This window comes from Ambystoma mexicanum, chromosome 3q (genome assembly GCF_040938575.1).
Source record: "Ambystoma mexicanum isolate Mex_15411 chromosome 3q, UKY_AmexF1_1, whole genome shotgun sequence".
NCBI lineage: Eukaryota > Metazoa > Chordata > Amphibia > Caudata > Ambystomatidae > Ambystoma > Ambystoma mexicanum.
The window spans coordinates 895,740,702-895,766,897 of NC_090926.1; the positions used below are offsets into that span (position 1 = coordinate 895,740,702).

The 26,196-nt window shown below is 43.4% G+C and overlaps 1 protein-coding gene across 9 annotated transcripts in view; it reads left to right on the forward strand.

Moving 5' to 3' along the window:
* HELZ (helicase with zinc finger) overlaps positions 1-26,196 on the forward strand; it is a 2,743,493-nt gene that overhangs the window by 2,361,462 nt on the left and 355,835 nt on the right. For all 9 annotated transcript variants that reach the window (XM_069655034.1, XM_069655036.1, XM_069655035.1 and 6 more), the window contains 2 exons: positions 3,778-3,829; positions 4,336-4,520. In XM_069655034.1, the coding sequence (XP_069511135.1) occupies positions 3,778-3,829; positions 4,336-4,520 (237 nt within the window). The remainder of the gene's footprint in view (positions 1-3,777; positions 3,830-4,335; positions 4,521-26,196) is intronic.

Sequence of the window (26,196 nt, forward strand, 5' to 3'; positions counted from 1 at the left end):
CGGCTCCGGGTCCTGTCCTTTTTCTTTCTTTTTGCGTTGCTTGTCCCCCTCTTTCCTTTTTATGGAAGTGGGGGACACCCCCACTCACCTTGGTCGACATTTTTGAATTTCCTTTTTTTCACCGCCCTTTTTCAGCATTTTCTGCCATTCATGTTTTTCCGATATGTTCTACGGATGCAGTGACTGCATTCTACACTCATTTTGGCTTTGACATCTTTTTCCCATGCCCTGTGCATCCAAATGCTCATATAGTCTTCTGTGGTGAAGGGGACCCACTTTGAAGACCAGAGGTGGCGTAAGCAGTCTGAGTCCAGCATGCCTCGGCCTGAGCCACCCTCACCTGCAGACATTAGAGTACTGGGTGCTGAAATCTTCCTGTATTTGAGAATGCCATTCATTAACCCAATCTTAATCTTCTTAGGCCTCCTCAGAGTGTGGTTCTGGACCTGGTTCCTTGGTGGAGTGGTGCTCCAATTGGTGCAGCCCCTGGTGTGGAGGGTAAGAGTCTGGGTACCATCCTTTTGATGGTGAATGCTGCTCCAAGCCTTTCAAATGCAGAAGTAAACACTGGGAGGTTAGGTTGTTCTCTGCATTGCTTTCCTCTGTCTGAAGAATATACGAGGCTGGTTTCTTCCGAGCCATGGATCTGTCTCATTATTGACCACAATAGGTTCTTGCAGTTCCTCCAGCGGAGCACTCAAGGTAGATGAGGAGGGGCACTAAGGCAGGATGGCTCTGCAGTTGGCTAGTCACACACTCCTGCAGGCAATCTCGTTTTTGATGATCTTGTTTGATGTGGGCTGAGTCGGCGGAGCTCTCCTTGAGTTGCTCAGATGAGTCCAGAATGCCTTTAAAACGCACAGCCAAGACTGTCTTGAGTACAAATGGTTTTGAAGGCTTGAAAGAGGTAGTCTCATTCGTCTCCTTCCTCCTTGTAATAGAATTCATCAGACTCACTCCCTTGTCCTTCTAAGGCTCAGTAATGCACAAAATCTAATCGAACATGCTGTTGAGGTCTTGAAAGGTGGCTGAATAGCCTTCAATATGAGCAAGGGGATAATAAAATGGAATGCTGATGTAATCAGTATAAGTAGAACAGTTGTCTGTGTTTTTGTGTGTGTGTGCGTGCGTGTGCGCATGGATACGATTCTCTGTGGCCTTGACAAACTAACCTTTCCAAGCTGTGAAGAAATATTCAGTCCAGTGTTACTGCAATACAGTGAAGCCTGGAAAATCTACTTGAATAACCTGTTGCGCATCTGCATAAACCGTGCCAAAATGACAATTGAAAGCTGAATGAATACAATTGCTGAAATTAAAATTATATAAATTAAGGAAAGCGATTACGACATTTTGCAAGAAGTTGTCAAAATTCAAATATATATTAGAACATTAAATAGCGATAAACATGACCTTTGCTCTGGTCGCACTTGCATAAAAGTAAAACCAATCGGGTACTATGGCGATATCTTCAAGTCTAACAGTTGCAACAGTGTGCTCATCAGAAATTGGATCATCAATTGAAGACTGGAGAATCTACAGGAAGTAACAAAAGTTACAAAATGTTTTTTGACAAAATGGAAACCTTTTATACAGAGCACGACTGCAAGAACAACTCTTAAGAACTATAGGCACAGGATGGAAACCTGGAGGGGTGGGTGCAGGAAGAGGAGGGAAACGTATGTCTAAAAGCATATTAAATAAAGATCAAATTGTGGTTCTGAATTTAGATCGGCAATTCTTACCTCAATCATATTGTTATTTAGTGGCTATGAATATTGATGTATTTGTTTTGTTACAAAACTATTATTAAAACCATATACTATACTGACAAAAATAAAAATGGAGTCCTGTTCTGTTGTGTCTGAACCTAATACTATTATGGAGATGGAACTGTGGTAACCCTACAGCAGCTTGAACTAGAATTTGTAGGTGCAGTTTCTTCTATGGTTAATTTGGTCATCTTTAGTATCAATCAGATTAAGCCACCTGTGTTCCCATTATATGTTAGATATATCTTGATTCAATTCTTGTATATTTAAGGACCCAGAAACTATTCACTGGTCAAAGAAGAAAACATATATCATATTGTCATAGAATTGTTGGTTAAAGAAGCAGTCTAACAAGTGAGGTCATTAGTGTTCTGGCATACATTAGCATATCTAAAGGAAGCTAACGGGCAAATTAGAGAAGCATCCTCATGTTGTAGGAAGTTGCCATCTGATCCTACCTCTGTATTTAATTCAATCCTTCATGAAAAATGTCTAGATTGGTTAGAAGTGGGTTTTATTAATGTAATTATATGTCGAAATTGTGACATTTTCCATTCTCTACCTATTGCCTTAAATCCATAAATGCACTAATAAACCCTCATGTCGTCCAACTATTAATTCCATTAACTTCTTGGCTGAATCGGTCAAGTTATGTGGGTTATTCCTCGTTTCACGACCAGATCGGAGCCATTCTCAATTCTTTTTCAAAACGAGAATATATATGTAGTTCCTTCAGAAACCCTAACTAAACCGCAGTGAGAGCTTTGAAAAAGCTATCACCGCTCAGTGGTGTACTGAAGGTGCGGTACATGCAGAGACAAAGTGAAATTAACTTTTTAAGTGTGGAACACATGCGCATATATGCTCCTACACATAATAATAACAATAATAATAATTCAGCATTTATATAGCGCTACGAACCCTCAGGTATCTGAGCGCTGCTTAATATTACCCACGGTATGTGGTGCTCATTTATCGACCTCGGAAGGATGAAAGGCTGAGTTTGGCCGCGCCGGGATTCAAACCTGCGTCAGCAGGCTCTGCACGGATGTCAAAGCGAGCCCTCTACTCGCTGTGCCACTTGACCAGCTATTATTATTTTTTTTTATTATTTACTGCCCTTCTCACCACAAACTACATGACTCACAAAGAGCAGTGAATGTTAAATAGCTGCATTCCACTGCTCTGGCAGACAGACATTGGATAATGGTGGATGTGTGAAAAGTAAGTATAAAATGTGGTGTGGTAAGCCCTTGTACTCCCATCTGCATCAATAGGCTTGCGACTGTCGCTTAATCAATAGAGTGGACTGCGCAATACATTCGAAAAAAACATATATTACACACCAAGCACAAACCTCAACATGCAGAGCAAAATCAACTTCTCTCTGCTTTGAGCAGCAAAGAAAGAACATGCTTGCCAAGGAAGAGGTGACATGGGGACCTGGGACGCTGGATTGGTCAAGGGGAATGTAATTTTCTGTTACAAATCTATATGAAACTAGAATGAGCAAGGGTTTGCTGGGCAATGTATGTAGTTTCTCTTGGAAAATGTGACTGCTGCTAAAAAGGTCAAGCCCAGTGTTTACCATGCATGTTTTTAAAATGTATTTTGTATTTATCTTGCAGATAGGCTCTGTATAGCTTGTGCTGCTGATGCCTTTGGTATTAGCACGAGAGGGCAGGTGGCAACAAGTCACAGATACCTGCTTGTCTGTTACTTCCTGTTTTTTTGTGGGCGCATGGGGCGAGTATTAGCCTAATTTTGGGGATTAATCTACTTTCAATTTGAATGGTGGCAAATCTTGTCTGCTGAATACATTTCCTTCTGATAGATTGATGTGGCGTCTGGGTGTTTTTTTACTTTCTGTTAACCACTTCAGTACATGGTTTCTCTATGTAATATACAAGATGGGTTAGTTGAATTTAAGAAAGCTTGAAGATTGTTTAGAATTTCTCTATTGGTTTAGCAAGCAGACTAATGGCATGCTGATCTTGTTTCCCAGGGTAAGAACCACCACCATAGCCAGAATGACCATTTTCAATCTGATGGCCTTGGTAAGTTGAAAAAAATTTTTTAGAAATGTTTCCTTGCACTTGAAAAGGTTTTTGGTGAGATTGATAAGAAAGAATGGTTGAAGGGTCAGGCAGCGGTGCCGGAGTAGTACAATATTACCAGTCTTGTAAGTTGAATGTAGCAGTCTATTTTGCTGCTAAGCATAAGTAAAAAAAATGTGTGGGGATTGTGCAGAATGTAGACATAATAAAGATATTCAGATGAAAGTCCTTAATTGTCTAATGCCTCATCAGAAATTGTTTTTTTAAGTTAGCATATAACTTTCTCTACTTTTAATTTTTTTTTAGAAAGTCAAACTAGTAGGCGAGATAAAAAAAAACCTAACCATTCAGTATTCATGAAACTTATTATTTTCTTCTGTAAAACATTCAAAGAATTAAGGTAAATTGCACAAAGTTATCCATGCATATGTATCAAATGACCTTTTGTTGAAATCCCCAAGATAACTTCAGTAATGATTTCCTTTCCCTTTTTTTCTAAATTTTAGTTCAGCCAAATACTTCGGTGCTTATTGGGAATCCTATCCGGGCCTTTACCCCTCCCCTTGGACCTCACCCAAACTTGGGCAAATCTCCAAGCCCTGTTCAAAGGATAGATCCACACACTGGGACCAGTTATCTTTACGTACCTACTGTGTATGGAGGAAACATGGTCATGCCTGTGCCGTTTTCTGTACGTATTCCATAAAACTTTGTTTTGAGTATTTTGTGTGACAGTAGTTTGCATGGGGTGCTGGGTGTAATCGTGATATCTTTTTTTCAGGTAACACCAGAGATGACTCACCAATTAAAATTGAGGTAGCTCAAAACAATATGGCATGCCCACCTGAAACCAGTTTCATTACTATAATTAACTTTTCTTGCTTACTGTGTGCACTGATGGTTCACAATTCACTGTCGTTATTGCAGGCAAAAGCAAATTTAGGACTATTGCCAGCTCTTGTACCACATTTTGTAACTGTCACGCCTTAACCATTTCTTTAATGTCTTTTCAAAAAATGTTTTAGCTCTAGATGATGTAAATGAGGTTGATTTATTAGTCTCACCTCCCACGCTTCTACACTGTTACAGAGGGCTGGCAACAATTGTGACCTTATCACCGAATACCCCATGCAAATGCGCTCTCAGACATCTGCAAGCAGTGTAATATACTGCCTGTTTTCTCATCTGGTAGAGAGTCTGTGTAAATCCAGAAAATGGATCTGTCTTTGAAAGTTCTGCTGTGCTCAAGTGGACCTGTGCTGAGTATTGTAGCAACTTATCTTGGTGTGGGGAATAGTTACTCTTCTCGAAAAGGAGTTAAAATGATGGTGGTTCACAGACAGGCATATTGCACCTTTTGCAACATTTCAGGGCACGAGGATGATATGTGGGAGAGGGATGTGGAAAATATCTTCTGTGATAGGTCCTACATTGTGCCCTCCCTTGGATTTCTCATCTTGGATATATCTTCCTGCAGGAGTATATTTCAGAAAATGTTTTGCCACCAGGGGTGCCATGCGCCATTGGCGTTGAGGTCCCTTGGTGCTCTTTCCCTCTGAGCCAGACGTAATATCAGCAAAATTAGGCTTGTAGTTCTGCTTAGAATCACATGCTGCGCATAGGTGGACATCTAGAAGGTGCGGAGTATTGCATTCTTGTTTTCGAGTTTCGATAAGGGATGTTGATCGGGCGTACTTGTAATACTATCCTTGTGTAACGTATATTGTACCCATGATCCTTCACGCGTCCTCGAGGTCCCTAAGATTGTTTTTTTCCACCATCATGGTCGGTCGACAAGACGGGACTGGTAGCCTAGCTACAGACAAGGCAGTTTAACAAACATTATGATGATTTATATTTCGAAGTCGACTTGACGATTGATCTTCCAACGTCCGACTACCATCTGAAGCTTCAACGAACGTCTCATCAACGGCCGGCTGCAGCCTTCACCAGGCTTTGAACTTGCACTAGGGAGAGCCGGGTATCTCTACATTTACATTTCTTTGTAGAATGCCACTTTCTGCTTTTTCTCTACTGATTTTTATCTAGCTGCCGCTAAATTCTTACAATACTATGTGATGGATTCTCTTGAAATATTGTCCTTCCTGCAGTAAAAATTGTCCTTAGAAAGATGCACACCGAGTGTGGAACAGGTTTCTTCCCAGCTATCACGCCAAACAGAGTTGCAACTCCTATTAGCTTTTTAAGCCAAAAACGCTTAAGGACAGGTGCACCAATCGGTGGATGGCCTATGCCATGCTGGCCGAATTCCTTTACCGGCGCTGTTGGGTCGGACGAGGAAGAGCTTGTCAGCTGTGCACCCATTTTGGAAGCCAAAGACTTATTAGAGGCGTCTGTAGACTGCTGCGTGTCTGTCCCCAGACCTTCTAGGCTGGCCGTAAGCTCTCCTACAGGGAAGTCCACTGGCGACATAGGCACACACGTCCACTCACAAAACATACAACCCCAAGCCAACCTTTGACGGGATCATCAAAAGGGGCTTAAAAGGCAATTTAACTTTTGTTGAAAGTTTTGTCGAAAGAGATAGAACCCTTGTGTAGCCCACTGTGCATTTGCGTTTGCTGCATAGCTCTAAACCTGCGGAAAAATCAGTTGCTGGTCATAGACCCTGATCGACCACCGATTCGGGCACGACGACAATGGCCATCAAACTGTTTCTAAACATAAACCTTTAAAAGAAACACACAGAATCACCACCACAGGCACCCACACAGCTGTCTATGCCCCTATTACCACTTCTGGAACCTCTTCCACTTACAGTACGTCTACAGAGATGTTGTCTAAGTCCATACAAGGTAAAAGACCTGTTCACCCAGAGGAAATTGTATTTCCTCTTCCTGAAATCCCAGGAACATGGACAAAACAAAAATGTGATTAGACTATGGACAGGGTATCTGAATTTGTAACATTTATGGAAAAGTATTCTCTGATGAGGGTGAGCCACCTCCAAGACTCCATCACTCTCCACCTCCTGTCATCTGAGGACACTTGGCATCTTTCAAGATGATCATGGCGATCTCTATTTGGTGCAAGACTAAGGGGATCAGGATCCGATTCTTGGGCAATGGAATGCTGATCAGAGTACTTGGTCAGCAACTCCCACCCATGATACCCGTGATGTTTTTGGCGATGATGATGATGATGATCCTCTACAGCAGCCTAGGGACATGTCGCCCATTGATGGCAACTCCTTTTTAATAATTAGCGTTTTCAGATCCAGACACAGGAGAATACTTCTGACTCTGACTTTGTCGGGGACATCCTAAAGGAGAAAAAGGCTATTAGCCAAGCTATCCCCCTCTTTAACTCTGTTAAAAGTAGAATTGTGCACTCTCTTCTCACACACACACACTCACACAGGCAGTAAACCCTTGGGTGGAGAAAATGTTCAAGCCGGCACCAACTGCCTCCTTATATACACTCAGGGTCATGTAACACCTGAATCACTAGTGGTCACTACCACTGTCAAATACGGAGGCACCTCCTGACAAGGAATGCAAGAAGCGTTATGCTTTAAGCAAGAGGGTCACTGCTTCAGCAGCCTATTTGGCACATATTGCCAGCAATATTACGCTGTTAGCAAGCTACAACGATGTCCAGTGGGGATTGCTCCAAAGTAACTTGACTGACTTCCACGAGCCAACCAAACCCCAATTACTGAACATCATTAAAGAGGGTAGACGGTCACCAATAACATTTTAAAGAGCACAGTCCTTGCACAAGTAACCCTATTAAAACGACACTCTTGGCTGAGTAATTATGTGTTCAAACCAGAAACTTGAGCCACTTTAATAAACAAGCCTTTTAAGGAATCGGCCCTGTTTGGCAAAGCTTTAGAGACAGCGAAAAAGGAACACGACACGCTTAAGACCCCAAGTCAATTTCTAACAAGCCAACGCAGAGTTTTTAACAGCCTTTCCTTTCGCTCCAGACCCACACATTGAGGGTTCTCATCTGGGTCCTCTTCATGGCACACACCGCCAGGTACACAATCTACTTACCAAACACCTCAACGTGGTGGTTTTAGACAAGGCAAAGGTAGATGTAGGAGTGCAGCCTCTACAGGCTCCCCTTTCCCTGTCAGCAAGTGACTTTACATTAAGGTTCCAACCCATGTATCTCCAGTAGGAGGTTGAATTTCCTCATTCACCTACGCATGGGAGGAGATAACCTGAGACCAGTGGGTACTGTCTACCGTTGCAGACGGATAGACAGTACCCACTACTAAAACCTTGTTACCATCACAGAAGGATGTCGCCAGAACATCAGCTCATCCTGCAAGCGTAAGTGGCGTCATGACTTCAGAAAGGAGCCATAGAACTCGTCCCCTTTCTAAAGGTGAGCAAGGATATTTATTTTGTGTACTTCCTTGTACCCAAAAGGACTTAACCAATGCACCCTGTACTAGATCTGCGTCCTGTAAACAGGTATGTCAAGACACAAAGATTCAGGATGACTACCTTGCAGGAGGTAATTCATCTTCTCAAAAAGGGAGTTACATGGCAACATTGGACATGAAAGATGCATACTTTCATATTTCAATGTTGCTAGCGCACAGAAAGTTCCTAAGATTCCAAGTGGAAAACACTCATCAATTCAAAGCATTGCCAGTTGTCGCCATTCGTCATAGCCTAAGCACCAAGAGTGTTTACCAAAGTTCTGGCAGTGGTGGCGGGCCACCTTTGCAGACTGTCCATTCCAGTGTATCCTTATCTAGACGACTAATTACAGGGGACAAACCTCAAGCGTGTCTCAAGAACACTCAACATACCATCAACCTACTGTGTCAGCTAGGGTTCTCCATCAGCAGGAAAAAAATCAAGACTCGTGTCCAGTCAAGTGAAACAATTTCTGGGAGCTATAATTCGGATGGAAAACAGTCTCATCTTCCCCTCCAACATGCTGTTCCAAATTCCACAATTTATAGCCGGTCGTCAGATAAACGTACACAAGTCCATGTGCTTGGAATGATGGCTTCCTGCATCTAGGTAGTGTCAGGCCCGTCTGCGCATGTGTCCGATGCAGGAGTTGCCCGCAAGATAATGGTCTCAGCCAAGGGGTCAGTGGGAAGACCTAGTGGTTGTCGCGCAGTCTCTAGTTCTGTCTCTGCAATGGTGGTCAAGGGAGAATCTTCCCAAAGGGAAATCATTAATCACACCAGCAATAGAGGCCACTCTTACCACAGACGCTTCCCTATGGAGGTGGGGGGAGCACATTATCTCCATCATACAGCGCACGGCGTGTGGACTCAGACACTAGCGACAAGCACATCAACCTTTTAGAGCATCTGTCATTGTTCAAAGCTCTGAAAGCCTTTCAAGACCAGTTACAAGGGGAAACAGCTCTAGCCCGAAAGAGGGAGCACTACAGCCATGTTTTATGTAAACAAATGGAGCGGGACACACACTTCAGTCCTGTCCAGACTAGCCCAAAACACATGGCTTTGGGTGCTTAAACACATGTTCCTCATATCCCAACATGTTCCAGGGGAACACAATCTTCTAGCAGATGTCCTCAGAAGAAACCTCCCGTAGAGCACAAATGGCAATTGCACGGCGGCATTTTACACGTCATCTTCACAGAATAGGATCATCCACATATCGATATATTCACAACACTGGAGAATGTGCAATGCACAGACTACACCTCAAGGTATCCCAGACAATATCCAAGCTGAACTTCCTGTGGATAAATTGTTCATGGATATTTGCCTACGCTTTTCGCCCGATTCGTCTCCTCAACAGCATAGTCTACAAGATGCACCAAGAACAAGTCAAACTTATCCTAATAACCCCAATGTGGGCCCGGCAGACATGGTTCTCACACCTAATAAGGATGTCTTTGTCCTCCAGTCAAGCTTCTATGCCTGTTCAACATACTGTCCCGAGTTCAGAGATCAACACTGCATCCATATGCTTAAACACTGAATTCAGCAGTCCGACTCCTGAATTCAATGTTTGGCCATTTGAATCTTCCTCAAAGATGTGCAGCCATTCTTAGATGCACGTAAGCTTAATACCAGACACTGCTATTTAAATAAGTGGAAACGCATTGACATTTGGTGTAGATCACGGAGCCTCTATCCTATTGACTGCAATCCTTCTCACATTGTTCTATATCTACTTTACCTTCTAGATTCAGGGCTTGTCTTTAATTCACTAAGAGTACATCTAGCTGCACTTTCTGCTTACACCACCCCTCAAAAGAAAATTTCTTGGTTGAAAGTCCCTGCCATTAAAGCCTTTATGAAAGGGGACAAAAGATTACAACCTCCGATTTCAAAACCAACCGCTGGATGTGACTTGAATGAAGTCCTTACTAAACCTATGGGCCCTCCTTTTGAGCCAATGCATGAAGTCAGTCTTAAGTGCCTCACTCATAAGACTGCTTTTCTCATAGCCATTACTTCTATAAAGAGGGTGAATGAGCTGCAGGCGCTCTCACTTCAGATCCCTGTGTCACCATTCACAAGAACAAAATGGTGTTACACACACATCCATGCTTCTCTCCTAAATTCATCTCCAAGTTCCATGTCAATCAGTCTATAGAACTCCTGTCTTTTTTCTAAAAACCTATAAATTCAGTGCAGAGAAACCTCCATATATTAGATGCCAGAAGAGCTCTAATGTATTACTTAAATAAAACAAAACCACTACGGAAAATGGACCAGTTCTTTGTTTCCATAGCCACTTGAAGATAAGGAAATCTAGTCTCAAAGTCGGCTATTTCAGAAAGGATTTTAAAATGCATCCAAATGTGTTATTCTCTTTCAAAGAGTACTTTACCCTTTACGCCGAGAGCACACACTACTAGAGGCACAGGGGCTACTTTAGCTTTAATTACAAATGTACCTTTAGATGCAATTTGCAAAGCAGCGACCTGGAGTCCAATTCACACCTTTGCTCTGCATTACTGCTTAGATACACATTCGAAGAGTGATTCAGAGGTGGGTCAGGCAGTGTTAAAACATCTTTTTGCAGCTTTAGCTTCTAACATTCCACCACCATCTCCTGGTTCTGCTCGCTAGTATATGCACAGATGCTTGTATCTGGTTAGATTCACATGCACCCGCCCTTCCTCCCCTCTTGGAGTTGAAGGCACTAACACCTTTATCTTCTGTACTCGCGCATACTTCATGATCCCTCTTGTCAGAAACAAAATAATCAAAGGGACCCCGATGCGTGAAGAAAACACATAACGCAGGGTTAGTATTACAAGCAAGCCGTATCAGTCCTCTTATAAAACTCGAAAAACAAGAATACAATATTCCTCACCTACCGTTAGATGTCAGCCAATGCACAGCATGTGAATCTAAGCAGTTGCAAACATCAGAAATATGATTACGGTAAGAAATATATGCCATATGTATATATATCATAGTGCTGCAGTTCGATGGCCTATAGTTAAGGTGATTGGCATGAGCCATAGGAAATCAGAAAATTCTATCACTAACTTAATTTTCAGGATAGGTTTGGGGTCCACTAGTTTTTAAAATATTGGACGTGGAAGGTGGTGCTCTTTTCTCCCAAAAAAGAAATATAGCAATATCTCCCATGGTGTGTTGCAGCAGAGAGGCTTTTCTGAAATGAAGACTTTTTTTTTTCTTTTTTTAAAAATATTTTTTTTTTTTTTTTTTTTTTGCTCGATGCAAGCGATTATCGCAGCAATACCGGGGTAATGCAAAAACGAAACAAAAGTGCAAAAAAGGTTATTTGGAGGAGGCAGGAGGATGAAACTGCATCAGGCTAGAGGTGGGGTGGGGGAAAGGAAAGAAGACATCAAGTGAAGTTGGGGTTGGTCTATGGAGCCAGTTACAGTTCGATTCTTTTCAAGCGTTTTCTCATTATCCCGATACCTGGGTAATACCATGGGCCTGGGTATCCCAGTGTCGCTGCATATGTAGTTTGTTGGCAACATATGGGCAATCCCGCTGAAATTCGAAAAGAGGGATCACATCTACTAGGCAGAGGGTAATGGGTCTCCATCCCACTGCCAAAAGCCATGATTACTGGGCCCCAAGGAAACCTATTGGTTCAACATGCGCAGTGTGGAAGGCCATGGCTGAAGATGAGGGCTAGTGGGCTCCAAAGAGTCCTGTTGGTGCAACTTGTACAGTGTCCACAGCCAAAGGCCATAGCTAGTGGGCCCCAAAGAAAATATAGTATAACGAACACTTGTAACTCAGTGAAAAAAACTTTAGTTAGGAGAAAGTTAAGGTGAAAAGTACATAGCAACAAAACCTTTGAAATTCAATGAAAGAAACAGTCATTAAGAGAGCAATAAGGTGATTAGATTTAACGAAACAAAACCCCTGAAATTCAGCAATCGCGTTCCGAGCAAGTCTACCGTAACTGTGCACCCCATGTTGCGCAGCATATGACCACATCACTGGTGACATCAATAATGACTTCATACTTGACAGCCCCAACAAAACCTTTTCATGGAACATGTACAGTGGCCACACATTAAACTCTAGTATGCCACAAAGAAACCTATTGGTGCAGCATATACAGTGGCCGCTGCTGCAGGATTCAAGAAACAAGGGCAAACTAAAATGTACTGTGTAATTATGGCATATGTACCTATATAGTATGTATCAAAGCAGAGTTGTCATATTTCAAAACATAATGAATCAAAGTAGTGATTGCAGTGAAGTCATGTGTTGGGTCATTAGTGACAACAGTGATCTCATCAGTGATGTCATGTATGATGTATTTGTCACTGTGATGTCATCATTGTGGTCCTACTCTGCGCAACTGAGGGCACATAGTTAAGGTGGATGTGTTTTTGTCAGCTCACCCATGTCACGTGGGAAGGGACATGGAGCGGTGGGAAGGGGAGGGGCAGGGGACAGTTAAGGAACGTCAGTTCCTGTTATGTGAAGATTGAATAAAGACGCACTTCACAATACTCCCGATTTCTATCTCTTTCCTGATTGAGTGACGGGCCCGCCTGGTAGAGTGATTGTGACTGCATCAAGGATATACCACACTGGCGACGAGGATTTTCGTATTCCCCACGGCACCAGCACTCCTCTCTGCGCCATTTTCAAATTCGTGGCTCTGCAGCGCCACTCGAGTTGTGGGCAATCGGACCAAAAACGAAAAGCGAAGAAAAGGTAGGCGGGTGGGAGCGCGTAGGCTCCCCGCCAGCTGACCACTTTCCCTCTTCACATTCCGGGCGGGTGTGTGCAGCTTCCCGCCAAGGGCAAGGAACATCTGTGGGCGGAGCACGACGGCTCCCCGCCATCACAACATTCCGGGCGGTTCAGAGATATTGCTCTCACGGCAATGCTCTGTGGATGAGGGGCAAGTGAGTGGTCGAGGTACAATCTTCCAGTTCTCACATAAAGACGGGTGTCAGAGCACACACGCTCCCCATTCTCACATCAAAATCAAGGCGGTTGGAGAAAATCTCCCGCCTACTGGCGAAAACCAGAAGACACTCAAGCTTGTACTTTCTCACACAAACAAATCAGCGTAATAAAAGAAACATGAAGCAACTCCCCATCATCACAAGTCTTCAAGATAGGACTAATCAGTTGTGACAAAAATAATACCAATTTTCACACGAGTGGCGAAATAAGATGACTGATGAGTCTGGGGAGGACTCATTAACTGTACAAGTCACACCTGCCCACACAATACCCAAGAAAAGATGTCAGACAGCCTACTAGCTCAGTTACCATCAAATTTTGATCTCAGTGACACAGGTATGCTAGGACCAAGATGGAAAAGATGGTTAAGAAACTTTGAAGTGTGCTTGAAAGCAGTAGGTCCACTCGATGACGAGAAGAAACACTGCCTACTAATCCATGCAATAGGTTCAAATGTGAGCAACATACTGGATGAACTCCCAGAAGGAGGCGCCGACGCATACACTAATCTAAAAACAACCCTCACAGACTATTTCACACCCCACACAAATGTGGACTATGAAGGGCACATTTTTCACACCACTAAACAAACAAAAGGCGAAACTATGGACGCTTTTGTAATGCGAATAAGGGTAAAGATGAAACATTGTGATTTCAACAAATATTCCAATGAAGAAGCTCTCCGCTCTCCAATCATAGTTGGATGGAAGAGTGCTGATCTCTGGAAACGGCTATTACAAAAACCACGAAACCTAGAGGAAATCCAATGCCTAGCCTGATCAGACGCAGCCTTAGCAGCACAAGTAGAAGGACTGGATGACATCAAGAAATCCCATGGAAAGCACGAAAGTCTAAACTGACTGAAAAACACCTCGAGGCAACAACGACCCATTCTGCTACAGATGTGGACATGAATATCCGCACGAAGGACAATGCCCTGCCATGGGTCAGATATGCTCTGCATGTGGAGGTGAAAACCATTACAAAGCGGTTTGCTTCATATATTGTAGCAAAATGAGAGGCGCTGTGAGAAGCAAACGACACACACCCGACAGGGATCAGTGACACGTGAGCCCACCTTGTGCGTCACACCACCAGAGCAAATCCACACGGCGGAAACATCGAGAAGAACAGGTGGACAAAAGACCCTCAGGCGAGTGGAGAGACAATAAACCCACAGAAGGTATGTCAGGTGCCTAATAGAACAATCACAATCCGACAGTGCGTCCAGTGCATACTCGGAGGACAATGCTAAGAAAAGCGGGAGACACAGAGGAGAACCCAGGAAAATAGGCTACTTATACACCTTAGGAAACCCAACAGCAAAGGAAAACAGCCCAACCTTGATGTCAACAAAAAGGCAGCAGAGTTCTTGATAGACACTGGAGCCACAGTTAATGTAATTAGTGAAGAGGTATACAACAGCATAACAAATGCCCCCAGGCTACAGCCAGCTAAAGCACTCATTTTTCCATATGGATCAAAAACACCATTGGCCTGCAAAGGTTTTTTTTTTACTGCATCATGTGAATACCGAGACCACGTATGAAACGTACCCATGCATGTCCTTGAAGCTGTCATGGAAAGCGGATGCATCCTCAGCTACCAGGCAGGCATTGAAATGGGCCTAATCCATGTACTATACAGACTTGTGGTGCACAAATATCTGGATCCCACAGAAAGTATCAAACAAGTATTCCCCACTCTGTTTAAAGGATTGGGCAAGCTGAAAGACCGTCCAATAGAACTACACATTAACATCAGTATCACTCCAGGGGCCCAACACTACCGAGGAATCCCTATCAACATACAAAAACAGGTTGAAGGCGAGCTAATCAAACTGTTAGAGGCTGATATCATTGAGCCAGCAGAAGGCCCAACACCATGAGTATCACCCATAGTGGCTGTTCCAAAAAGGGACTCATCGTATATTCGCATATGCGTGGACATGCGACATCCAAATGAAGCCATCATGAGAGAACGTCTCCAAACTCCTCGAATCACGGATATGGTACAGCTCCTCAACGGAGCCACAGTCTTCTCAAAGCTGGACCTCAACAAAGGATGCCATCAATTAGAACTTGATAAAAGGTCCAGATACATCACAACATTTGCCACTCATGTAGGTCTCTACAGGTACAAACGACTCGGCTTCGGAGTGACGTCTGCAGCCGAAATCCTTCAGTCAGAAATTCACAATGTGATCAAACATGTACCCAACTGTTTGAACTATAGTGATGACATATTGGTGTTTGGTCAGACACAGGAACAACATAATGACACACTAATGCGAGTTTGCATGGCCCTGGAAGAAGCTCCTCTCACATTAAATAAAGAGAAGTGTGAATTTCAGAAAAGGACATTGCGTTTCTTCGGTCACATTTTCTCAGAAAAGGGAATGACATCCGACCCGGAGAAAGTCGGTGCTCTGACAGGCGCTGAATCCCTGAATTCCGTCACCGATCTTCAATCATTTCTGGGTTTGGCTAGTTATTGCACGCGATACATAAAAGACTTTGCCTACCTAAGTGCACCCCTGAGAGCACTCGCACAGCTCAACGCGGACTTCAAATGGTCCGATGAGTGCCAAGAAGCATTCCTAGCGAAGGAACGCACTGCTAATGCCAAAAACATGGCTTATTTTGATCCAACGAAACACGTGGAGTTAATAGTGGACGCAAGCCCGGTAGGACTCAGGGCCATCTTGACACAACTAAATGACAAGTGTGGACAAACTAAGTACATAGTGTCATATGCAAGCCGGAGCCTCTCCAAAACTGAACAAGCTTACTCATAAGCTGAGAAAGAAGGTCTTGCAGTAGTTTGGGCTTGCAAACATTTTCACTTGTTCTTATATGGGAAGCCATTTACAGTTGTCACAGAACACCACACACTATTGTTCCTATACGGCAACTCCCAGGCTAAGATGCCCCCAAAAATAGCACGCTGGCCTTTAAGATTACAAGACTATCAATCTGACATAATACATAGGCCAGGGAAGGAACACAATCCCGCAGATTTTCTGTCGAGACACCCAAACAAAGAGTGCAAGACAGCCCCATCCATTGCAGACCAATACATCAGGTATGTGGTTCAAGGGAGCACACCACCAGGTCTTGATGTGGAACAAATAGCACGAGAATCCAACGCTGATCAAGGACTGCAAGTCATAATGAGATGCCTAGAAACCGGCCACTGAAAACACGCAAAACAACTCAAAGAAAGCGTGGGGGAAGAAGCAAGCCAAGACATAACAGGCTTACTGGCCAAGAAAGAAGAACTCGCAAAATCAGAGGACCGTCTACTACTGAAAGGCGCGAAAATAATAGTTCCTCGCAGTTTAAGACAAAGGGTCCTCGAGGTGGCACATGAAGGACACAGAGAGATAGTATCAACTAAAAGGATGCTGAGACAAAAACTATGGTTCCCGCAACTTGACGCACAAGTGGAGGAACTACTCAAAAACTACCCCATCTGTGCAGTAGTAAAACCTCACACAAGACCTGAACACCTTAACATGACAGAGTTGCCGGAAGGAGTATTGGGGGAAATTGCAGTAGACCACTATGGGCCTTTGGAAGGAGGTGAACACATCCTCGTAGTGATTGATGAGTACTCACGTTTCCCCGATCTACAGATTGTACCATCCACTGCAGCCTATCACACCATTCCTGCATTTGATAGAATGTTCGCTACCTATGGCATCCCCAAAATATTAAAGACGGACAATGTGCCACCTTTCACCGGTCAAGATTTTAAAACATTTGCCGAGTATATGGGTTTCCATCATCGAAAAATAACCCCATTATGGCCTCAAGCAAATGGCACAGTAGAGCGATTCATGTGCAACATTAAGCGCACCACTCATAGCTCGCATCACAGGAGAGCCCCTGGAGAAACTACTATACCAGCTGATGAGACTACCGCAACACCCCTCACAGCACCACAAGAAAAGCACCATCAGAAGTAATGTTTGGACGAAATATAAGGACTTGACTACCCCACCTCTCTTCAGAAGACCAGTACAAAGGAGACTGAGATGAGACAGCAGGACACCTCCAAGAAGGCCAACATGAAAAGAGCTGCCGATCAGAAAAGAAGGGCGCAATAAAATGATCTAGAATCAGGAGATGATGTCATTGTGAAGCAAACGCAAAGTCGTGAGAACATGGCTGCATTCAACAAAGAACCCCTCACCATAGTGGGAACAAAGGGTTCTCTCGTCACCGCTGAAGGTAACCAAAAGACTATAACTCGAAACTCCTCGCACTTCAGGAGAATGCCTGGATTCATACCTGCTACACATCACAGTTTTGTAGAATATCATCAGATTGGGATGCACCCTACGAAGGAGATCAAGAAGACTCCAGCTCAGAAACTCCACCGCGCATGTCGCCAGGGCTGCCTGAAGAAGACAACCGGAGACCCCAAAGGACTCGAAAGAAACCACATTGGCTCATCGAAGAAATGTGTTCAAGCCACGGAACTTTGTTTGGTGAATGTCTTGAAGACACCGAACTTTATGTTTAGTAACGGGGGTGTGTGATGTCGTCAGCTCACCCATGTCACGTGGGAAGGGACACGGGGCTGTGGGAAGGGGAGGGGCAGGGGACAGTTACGGAATGTCAGTTCCTGTTATATGAAGATTGAATAAAGACGCACTTCGCAATGCTCCCAGTCTCCATCTCTTTCCTGAATGAGTGACGTTGAGGGCCCGCCTGGAAGAGTGATTGTGACTGCATCAAGGATACCACAGTGGACTTGCTCAAGTGATGGCTGAATTTCAGATTTCAGGGGTTTTGTTGCATTAAATAGTATATGTGTGTGTATATATATATATATATATATATATATATATATATATATATATATAGCAAAAGCATCAGGTTCGCACAGGAGAGGCAGCAGCAAAAAACGAACACAGTGGTGGTATGTTAAATTTACATTTTATTTTGAAACGCATGTTTCGGCTAGGAGGCAGCCAGCAACGCGTTTCATGCCCAACCAAGCACTTGTTCACACTAAAACAGACACAATGTAAGTGACTGATTAAAAGTTGAAAGAAACTCTATGATCTACACATCTTGAGCAGCTCCAATTGTTAATTGGTCGGCCATTTTGGAATGGATCGATGGCAATGTAAATCAATACACTTGCATTATTATAAAAGACAAGAAAAATGGAAATTATGCATGTTAATTGAAATAAATATAAATCATTCATCTGAGCACGGAAAGCCAATTAGGGGAACCAAAATGGTTACCCCTTACATTGACTAACACATTGAACCGTCTTTTGATCGCGTATAAACCATATTAAAGCAATATAAAGTGCCTACTGCATAATATTGCAGTCCATAGCAGTAGCAGAAAGGTCAGCGAAATTCATAATAAAACACCATAAAGTGCCTAGTGCAGGTTGTTATGGTCAATAACAATGACATAAAAGAAAAATTGATCCAAAAGGAGGGCACAACTGGTCAATTGCACAATGCATCAACAGAAATGTAAACCAACTGCATGAGGTAGTAAGTGGTTAAAGTGCTAACTGCATATGTAAAAAGACTGTTTAATAAAATGCCAAATTCATTTGATGTGGGATTGACATTAAAAGGTGACAGGACCAGGGACTAACCATTATTTGTATTTTGTATTTATTTATTTGTATTGTGTGCCCTGCCCTGGGGCACCTGGGTGCATAATTTGAAGAAGTAATGGTTACATACAGTGAAAAAGTTTCCCAGGAGAAAAAAAAAATACTAACAATGACAGTGCAGTTCTTAAGGCAACACATGTTACAGACGAGTACAGCGGTTACACTAGACATTATTAGTAGTTTGGGGGTATACTGCAAAGTATCCTAGAATACAGAAGATATATAGACGTTGCAAGTGGAGAGGAAGGCTAGGCATCCGATATTGACAGATTGCCATAATAGGCCAATGTGGTTAGGTGGATGAGGCAGATGCGTCAAGCTCATAGAGCCAGAGTATAGTTTTGTTCTTAAAGGAGTAGACGGACGGTTCCGTTCTGAGTGAAGTTGGTATTGTGTTACATAGTTTGACCGCAAGGACTGGGAAACTAGATCCCCTGGCTGTCTGAAGCTTGTAGCTGGGTATAGTCCGTGTGTGTACATGGGCTGACCTCAGGGGTCTGATGGCTGTGTGCCACGTGCAGCGATTGGCCAGGTAAGCGGTTTCCAGATTGTTCTGGGCCTTGTATATTAAAGAAAGGGTTTTGAGTGCTATTTGATGAGCAACGGGGAGCCAATGTAGATTGCGTCTTGTGTCAGAGATGCGTAATCTCCTCTGGAAGTTAAGGGCAGCCCTGATGGCATTATTCTGAGTAACTTGTAACTTATCAATGTTTCTTCGGCTAGTCCCTAAATATAGGGCCTTACAGTAATCATTTTTTGACATGAGGGTTCTAGCAACGATAATGCAGTTGTCGGTCATCGGGAAAGTTCTGCAGGCGGTGATAAGTTTGCAGGTGTAAACCGAAGCCGATACAAGAGCATTCGTTTGTCTGGTGAGAGATAGTGTCGAGTCTAGGTCCCGAGTTGCCGAGTGCTGATCATATACAGAGATGCTACATTCTAAATAAATACATACATTCCCAATAAAGAGTATTCCAACAACAACTGTAGGTATGAACATAAAACCTGAAACCAAAAATCCAGGGCACATTGACATGACCGAATGCAGTTATTGAAGACACTAAATGAATTAGACTTGATTGTTCCACCTTAGAATAGAATGATCCTGAAAAATAACATAGAATAACCATCATGTCTACAATGAAAAGAAAAATGAATTAAATAAATGGCCACCAAAAGGAAAACAAAAAGAGGGTCTGAAAACACAGGAAAAAGAAAAGAAATAACAATAAAAGTGGACTTTAATGAAATGAAGATGAAGAACAAAAGACAAATGAGGTAGAATCGAAAACATGGAGAACAAAGCGTGCAATGAAAAGACAAGTACAGCAAAGAGAAACCAAAAATACGAGGGAAGCCTACACTATTCCCTAAAGATTATTGTGAATGTTTTTCTTCAACGTCAGTGCAAGATAGGCCAGTTATTACAAATGACATTCATCCACATTAACAGTTAAGCCACTGCCTAATGTGACGCGCAATCAAGGTCAAACTTCAGATATAGAAACAGCAAAAATGACTAAAATCAGACATTTATAAAATGGTCTCCAGAATACTCTTAGACACCGATAAATGTGTATATTTCTTCATCGATATTGTGCCGGCTGGGGCTTTCATATGGAAATCAATAATTAGTCTGGTTCCAAGTTGTCTTCACTTCAGTGTTCTGTCACCACCCTAAGGGTGCTTCTCAATATGTGCCACTATGAAAAATCGGAAACCTAACAATTGCCCATTGTGAAATTCATGAAAATGATTAGTAATTGGATATGCAAAGTCCTTGTTCTCGATTGCCCTGTGATGCTCTAAAATTCCTCAGTTTAAGCTTAAGCAAGGACAGCTAAGCACATATATAACAGATTCAGTATTCCAGTTGATAAGGCCATGAATTGAGAACACAGACCTTGTAACTGGATGTTTGAAAGAAGACTGTGATGACGTATACTCGCATACTTTACATTTTGTACATTTGACAAAGCCCATAGTACTCCTGTCTAGCCAAGGTGAAGATTTTATAGGAGCAAGAAAACTGGATACCAACTTGTCTTTAAGGGAAGGAGCTCTACTGAAAATAAGGCATGGGCGGGCAGGAAGCATGCCTGCCAGATCCTTGTCTGTCTGAATGACATGCCAATGCTTAGAAATAATCTCACAAATTCTGTTGGATACAGGGCCATATGTCAAAATGAGCCAGATTTCGTAGTCAGTTTTTTTAGAAATTGGCCTTGAATTGGGCTAAAGAGTCACAATCCAAACCACTGGCTTTTTGATAGGCACGTTCAGCTAGCTACTTTGGATACTCCCTGTCAGTAAAAAGCTTAGCAGCATGAGCAGACTGAATGTCAAAGTCTTCCTTCTTAGAGCAAATACGGCGAAACCTGACAAACTTGCCGTAAGGTATGCTGTTGACACAAGACCTTGGATGACGACTGGCTACCAGTAGGGGAAGATTAGAACTAGTAAGTTTACCAAACAGTTGTGTTAACGCCATCAAACGCCTTTGTAACTGTCACGTCAAAGAAAACCATCTAAGTCTCGTTATGATTTTCCATGAAGCGTAGCTTCAGATCATTAGATTTGAGGATCTTCACAAAGTCAAGCCATTCCTCCACACTTCCTTTCCATAAGATAAAGAGGCCATCGATATAAGATATAACATAACCAACATGAGACCTTTTCAGTGTGTAAGAAATTTGCTTGCTCCAGACAACATTATGCTCCCACCAAACCATAGTGAGATTGGCATAACAAGCGCAAATATTGCTCCCATAGCTGTACCCGTGACTTGATGGTAAAATGATCCATTGAAGAGAAAATAATTGTGATTAAGACAGAAACCCATTAATTTAAGGATCATCTCTGTATGCTTTAAATAATTAAGGGGTCACATGTCAAGAAATGATTTTCATGCTGCCAAACCTACATTATAGTCAATGTATGTATAAAGTAACACAACATCAAGAGTTATCAAAAGCATGTCTCCTTCCCATGGTATGCAGTTAATATGGGACAGGAAATCCTTAGTGTCACATAAGTGCAAAGGTAGAGTGGAAACCAAAAGTTTGAAATTTTCATCAATAAACTCTGCTACATTCTCCAGCAGAGATCCACAAAGAGTAACAATGGGTCTCCCTGGAAGCCTGGAGAGTGACATATGCACCTTGGGCAGAACATAGATGGTAAGGAGGACAGGGGTAATAAGTGACAACAAATGTAATAACTCAATGTCCAAAATACTAAGATCTGACCAGGTTTGTAGTAAGGCAGAGTAAGAGAGTTCAGATCTATTATTCGGAAAGGGATTACAATGCAGTTTCATATAGCAATTCCTGTCATTGAGCTGTCTATTTGCCTCTCTGACATCGTCATGACGGTCCATTAAGACGATATTAGAACCTTTATCAGAAGGCTTAATGACTAAGTCCGGAAGACTTTGAAGCTCTTGTAAAGTGTTTTTCTGTTTGGTGGTCAAATTATAAAACAGATTAAAATTGATGTCTCATTTTCTGTTAAATCACTGATAGGTAAATCTGTATGTCCAAAACCTATAGATTTGGACTTCACTGCTTTCCTAGAATTAACTCAAAAATGTTTCATTAATTTAAGCTTCGAATAAACTAGTCAAAGTCCAGTTCTGGTTTGAGTATAGTCAAAGTTCATGGTAGGACAAAAATTCAAACCCATCACCAGAGCTCATTTTGTTCTGGGGTAAGAGTGTGTTTGGACAAATTGATCACTTATAAAGCCATATTATCGCTCACTTCTTGCCCTGTTCCCAGAGCGTGTTAACCTGCCTGTTCCTGGGACCCCTGTCCCGTCCCCCTCACTGGATTTTCCACTTCTGATCACACATTTCCGGCCTCTGCCATTTCCTCTGCCGCGGCCCCTTGCTCCCTTTTGGGCGTACACATCCTTGCAAAGGAGCTGCATGTCCCCCCAAACATTCTGTTTAATGAGTGGAATTTCATTGTCACTAGAGGAAGCATTCAATACAGAGGCAGATACTCCCTATGCCGTGATTGTAGTAGATAGGCTGTTTTATCTAACTTCTTGTCTAAGAGAATCAAATCTCTTGGCGAAGGTGTAGACTCGTCCTGTGTCATAATCTTGTCCTTTAGGACAGTGTGGTTTCAATGCTGGCCCTGAGATTTTTCCCTTCCTCTGTGGTTTGCCAACTTGGATTCAATTTCATCAATCTGTATTAGGATTTTGTCCTGATCCAAGTAGGTGAAAAACTTAGCTGAACACTCGGTCGCTTGTCCCCATTCCTCCAACATCACGGGACCCTGCTCTTCAAAGGTCTTTGTATCTGGGTCACACCAAAGGAGGGTGTGACCCAGATACAGAGGCCTCGTGGTATGCAACCAAAATCCAGATAATTCGGGAGAGAATGCTTTTCCCACCATTTTGAAATCTCCTTATTTTGCAGTTTTTCCAATTGTTTAAGTAGCGAAATCTGTGTTTTCACTAACCGCATTATTAGTCCTCACGTTAGCTGTAATCAAAACTGTTTGTTCTTCATCAAATAGAATTTTAACATGTGTGACCCGGGCTGCCGCTGTCGAAATTCGTCAATCTTTAACAAAATGCAATTTGCAGAAAAAGTTCTTGCATTCCTGTCACAACTAAACTGAAAAGTGACAAAATACAGAAAATCTCAGTGCTTGAAGACAAACTCGAAAAGGGGAAGAATCAAAATCAATCCAGGAACCATATCCCATATTAGTATAAAATGCCAGGTTACTCACCACAGTTATGTGCGGGATATATATATAATGTATAATTTTGTGACTAATCTGGCAATGTCGTCACTACTTTGAGGGAAAATCTCCCCTCATGTGGTCGGAGTAAGGCAGCCGCTACCGGGGGAGGTGGGGATCACATGAGGGCAGACTTGCAAGATGAGAGATGGCATCACCATTCAGTTTAATCTCCTTGTCCTACCTCTTCAATATGACCATCAATCATCCTCCTTTTGCTATTCTATTCATATACACTTTCTCCAACCTTCCCCTTCCTCATTTCTAAAAAGTACTGGCACAAGGAAGATGACCTACCCTTAAGAATAGTACCTTCATTTGACTGTCAAGAGGAAGAATACGACCTGCCCTCATGAAGATCACCTTGTAAGTACTGGCACGAGAGAGAAAAACAGAGGAATGAATATTACCTCCAGGAACCACTCTAAGCATTCTAGTGGTTGCTAGTTTCCTATTGTTTTCCTCACAATAGAAGTAGAGGAAGGGAACCGGGAAGTTTTGTCAGTCACTCCTGGAGGACTCTGGAGCCAGGAGGACATGCTGCTGATGCTGGATGGAGGATGCCCTGGGCCAGTAAGCAGGAGGACCCTTGAAGGGACAACCAGGGTCCTCATCAGGAAAGACTGCACCATCACCCAGCTAAGAAGGCAAGCTAGGGCTTTGGTTCCACTACAGAGGGCAGACCCTGGGAGAGTCAGTCCCTCCCCAGAGGAATTGCAAGGAAGTTGCTGAACAGGGACGCCCGCTATGAGCCGTGGTGTGATCCCTTAGTGTCCTGCAGTCGGCAGGACACCCACACGGCAGAGATCGGCTCGGCCGCATGAAAGATTGCTGCTTTGCATCGCAGAGATGGAAAGATCTGTCTGCTGAGGCCGCTGGGCTCCTGCTAGCTTCTCAGGCACCGTTCTGGCCTGGTACTTGTTAGGGAGACTTCTCTGTTTAGGCTGAATTTCCTAACCTAGTGAGTCCCCCAGCAGCTTTGCTGGATTTTTGGGGTTTATTTTTTTCTCCTGCCAAAGAGTAAGACTCTTTTACCCTCACTCTTGGGCATGATTTGAGTGTGTTTCTTTGACTCTAGATGTGTTTAATGGGCTATGGGGGTCTTTTACTCCATAGGGCTTCATGTGTTTTTGTGATGTGTGTTACACAGCACCCTCAGTGCAGTAACACAGGGTTGTCATAGTGACCCCCCAGTATAGACTACATACCCTGGGACTGACTACTGTCTCCCAGGGCATGTAAAGTCACTATTGACTTTACTAGTCTTGAATTCTGAACAGAACCAGTACAAACCATCATATTGTGGACGTACTGGCTGGGGCAATTCGATTGCCCTGGGGTCTGTTAGTCGAGGGGGCACGTCTCCGTCCCCCCTGATCGAGTTTTGGCTGGTGGCAGTGGATACTACTTTTTATATTCAACCGCAAATATTTCTCTATGGGATTTTCCCATTGTTCGAGGCTACTATCTTTATTTATTTAATTACGATAGCCTCGAACATACCGCCGGTTTATTTAATTATTATTAATTCTCCGGTTGGTATTTTTTGCCAGAACTCTGTTCTAAAGTGGCGTTTATGTTCTCTTCTGTGACTCCAACCCAAGTCGAGCCCTTTGGTCCACTTTTTGGCGGGCTTCTCCACAGAAGCCCTCCAAAGTGGTGCCATTCTGTCTGGGGTACTTAGGAGGGGTGGAGGGGGATTTAGGCACCCTGGACTGAGTTGCCTAGGCAACCCAAGTCGCACTCTGTCCTAATTGGCCCAAGTGGTGAGCCGGCCGGCTCACCACTTAGCATGTTTGAGTGACAGCTAGGCTGAGTGAATGGGGGTTTTGTGCATAAAAGCAGGGCTTTGGGGACTGGAACTTCAGAAGTTGCCACAGGACCTGAGAATCCGACGAGGGAGAAGCTGAGCCGACCTGCCGCGACGACACCACCGGTGGAGCCCTGCTGGACCGTCTCACCACTTCTCCCAACGACAGAGGAGATCTCCCGCCGGAGAGTCTTCTTCCTTTAACTGGTGGGGATAACCAGTTTCACCGTCTTTTCGCCTTCCCGACGCATCTCGTGGCCGCCCTGCCTGTGCCAAGCACCCCGGCAACCGGAATACCACGTTTTACCACTACCACGAAATAAAGGGTAATAACTTTAACCGGACAAACTCCACGGCAACGACCTTCATCTTTCCTCCAAGTCGAGATCTTCTCTTCCCCTGGACGACGACGAGACTTGCAACCGCTGCCAGGAACAACTGCCACCGCTGGAGGATCCTTCCCACTTAAGGTACCGTGTCCCGCCTGGCTTCCCTTGCCACCGATTGTACGGGGTAGATTTAGTCCCCGGCTTTCGAACCTGGGTTAGCCTGGGACACCCTGGCTAAACTTTTCTGAGCCTCTCTAAACTCTTTTTGAACTCTCTGCAAGACTTTCAAAGCCTAGTGTAACTGTGTGATCTTGGGCTCATTTGTGCTCTGCTCTCTCTAAGAGTGGGCCCAGCCTATGGACTTTGGCTCACAAGTGACTTTTGTTCTTCTGCCTTGCTAATAGTGTTCCTAAATC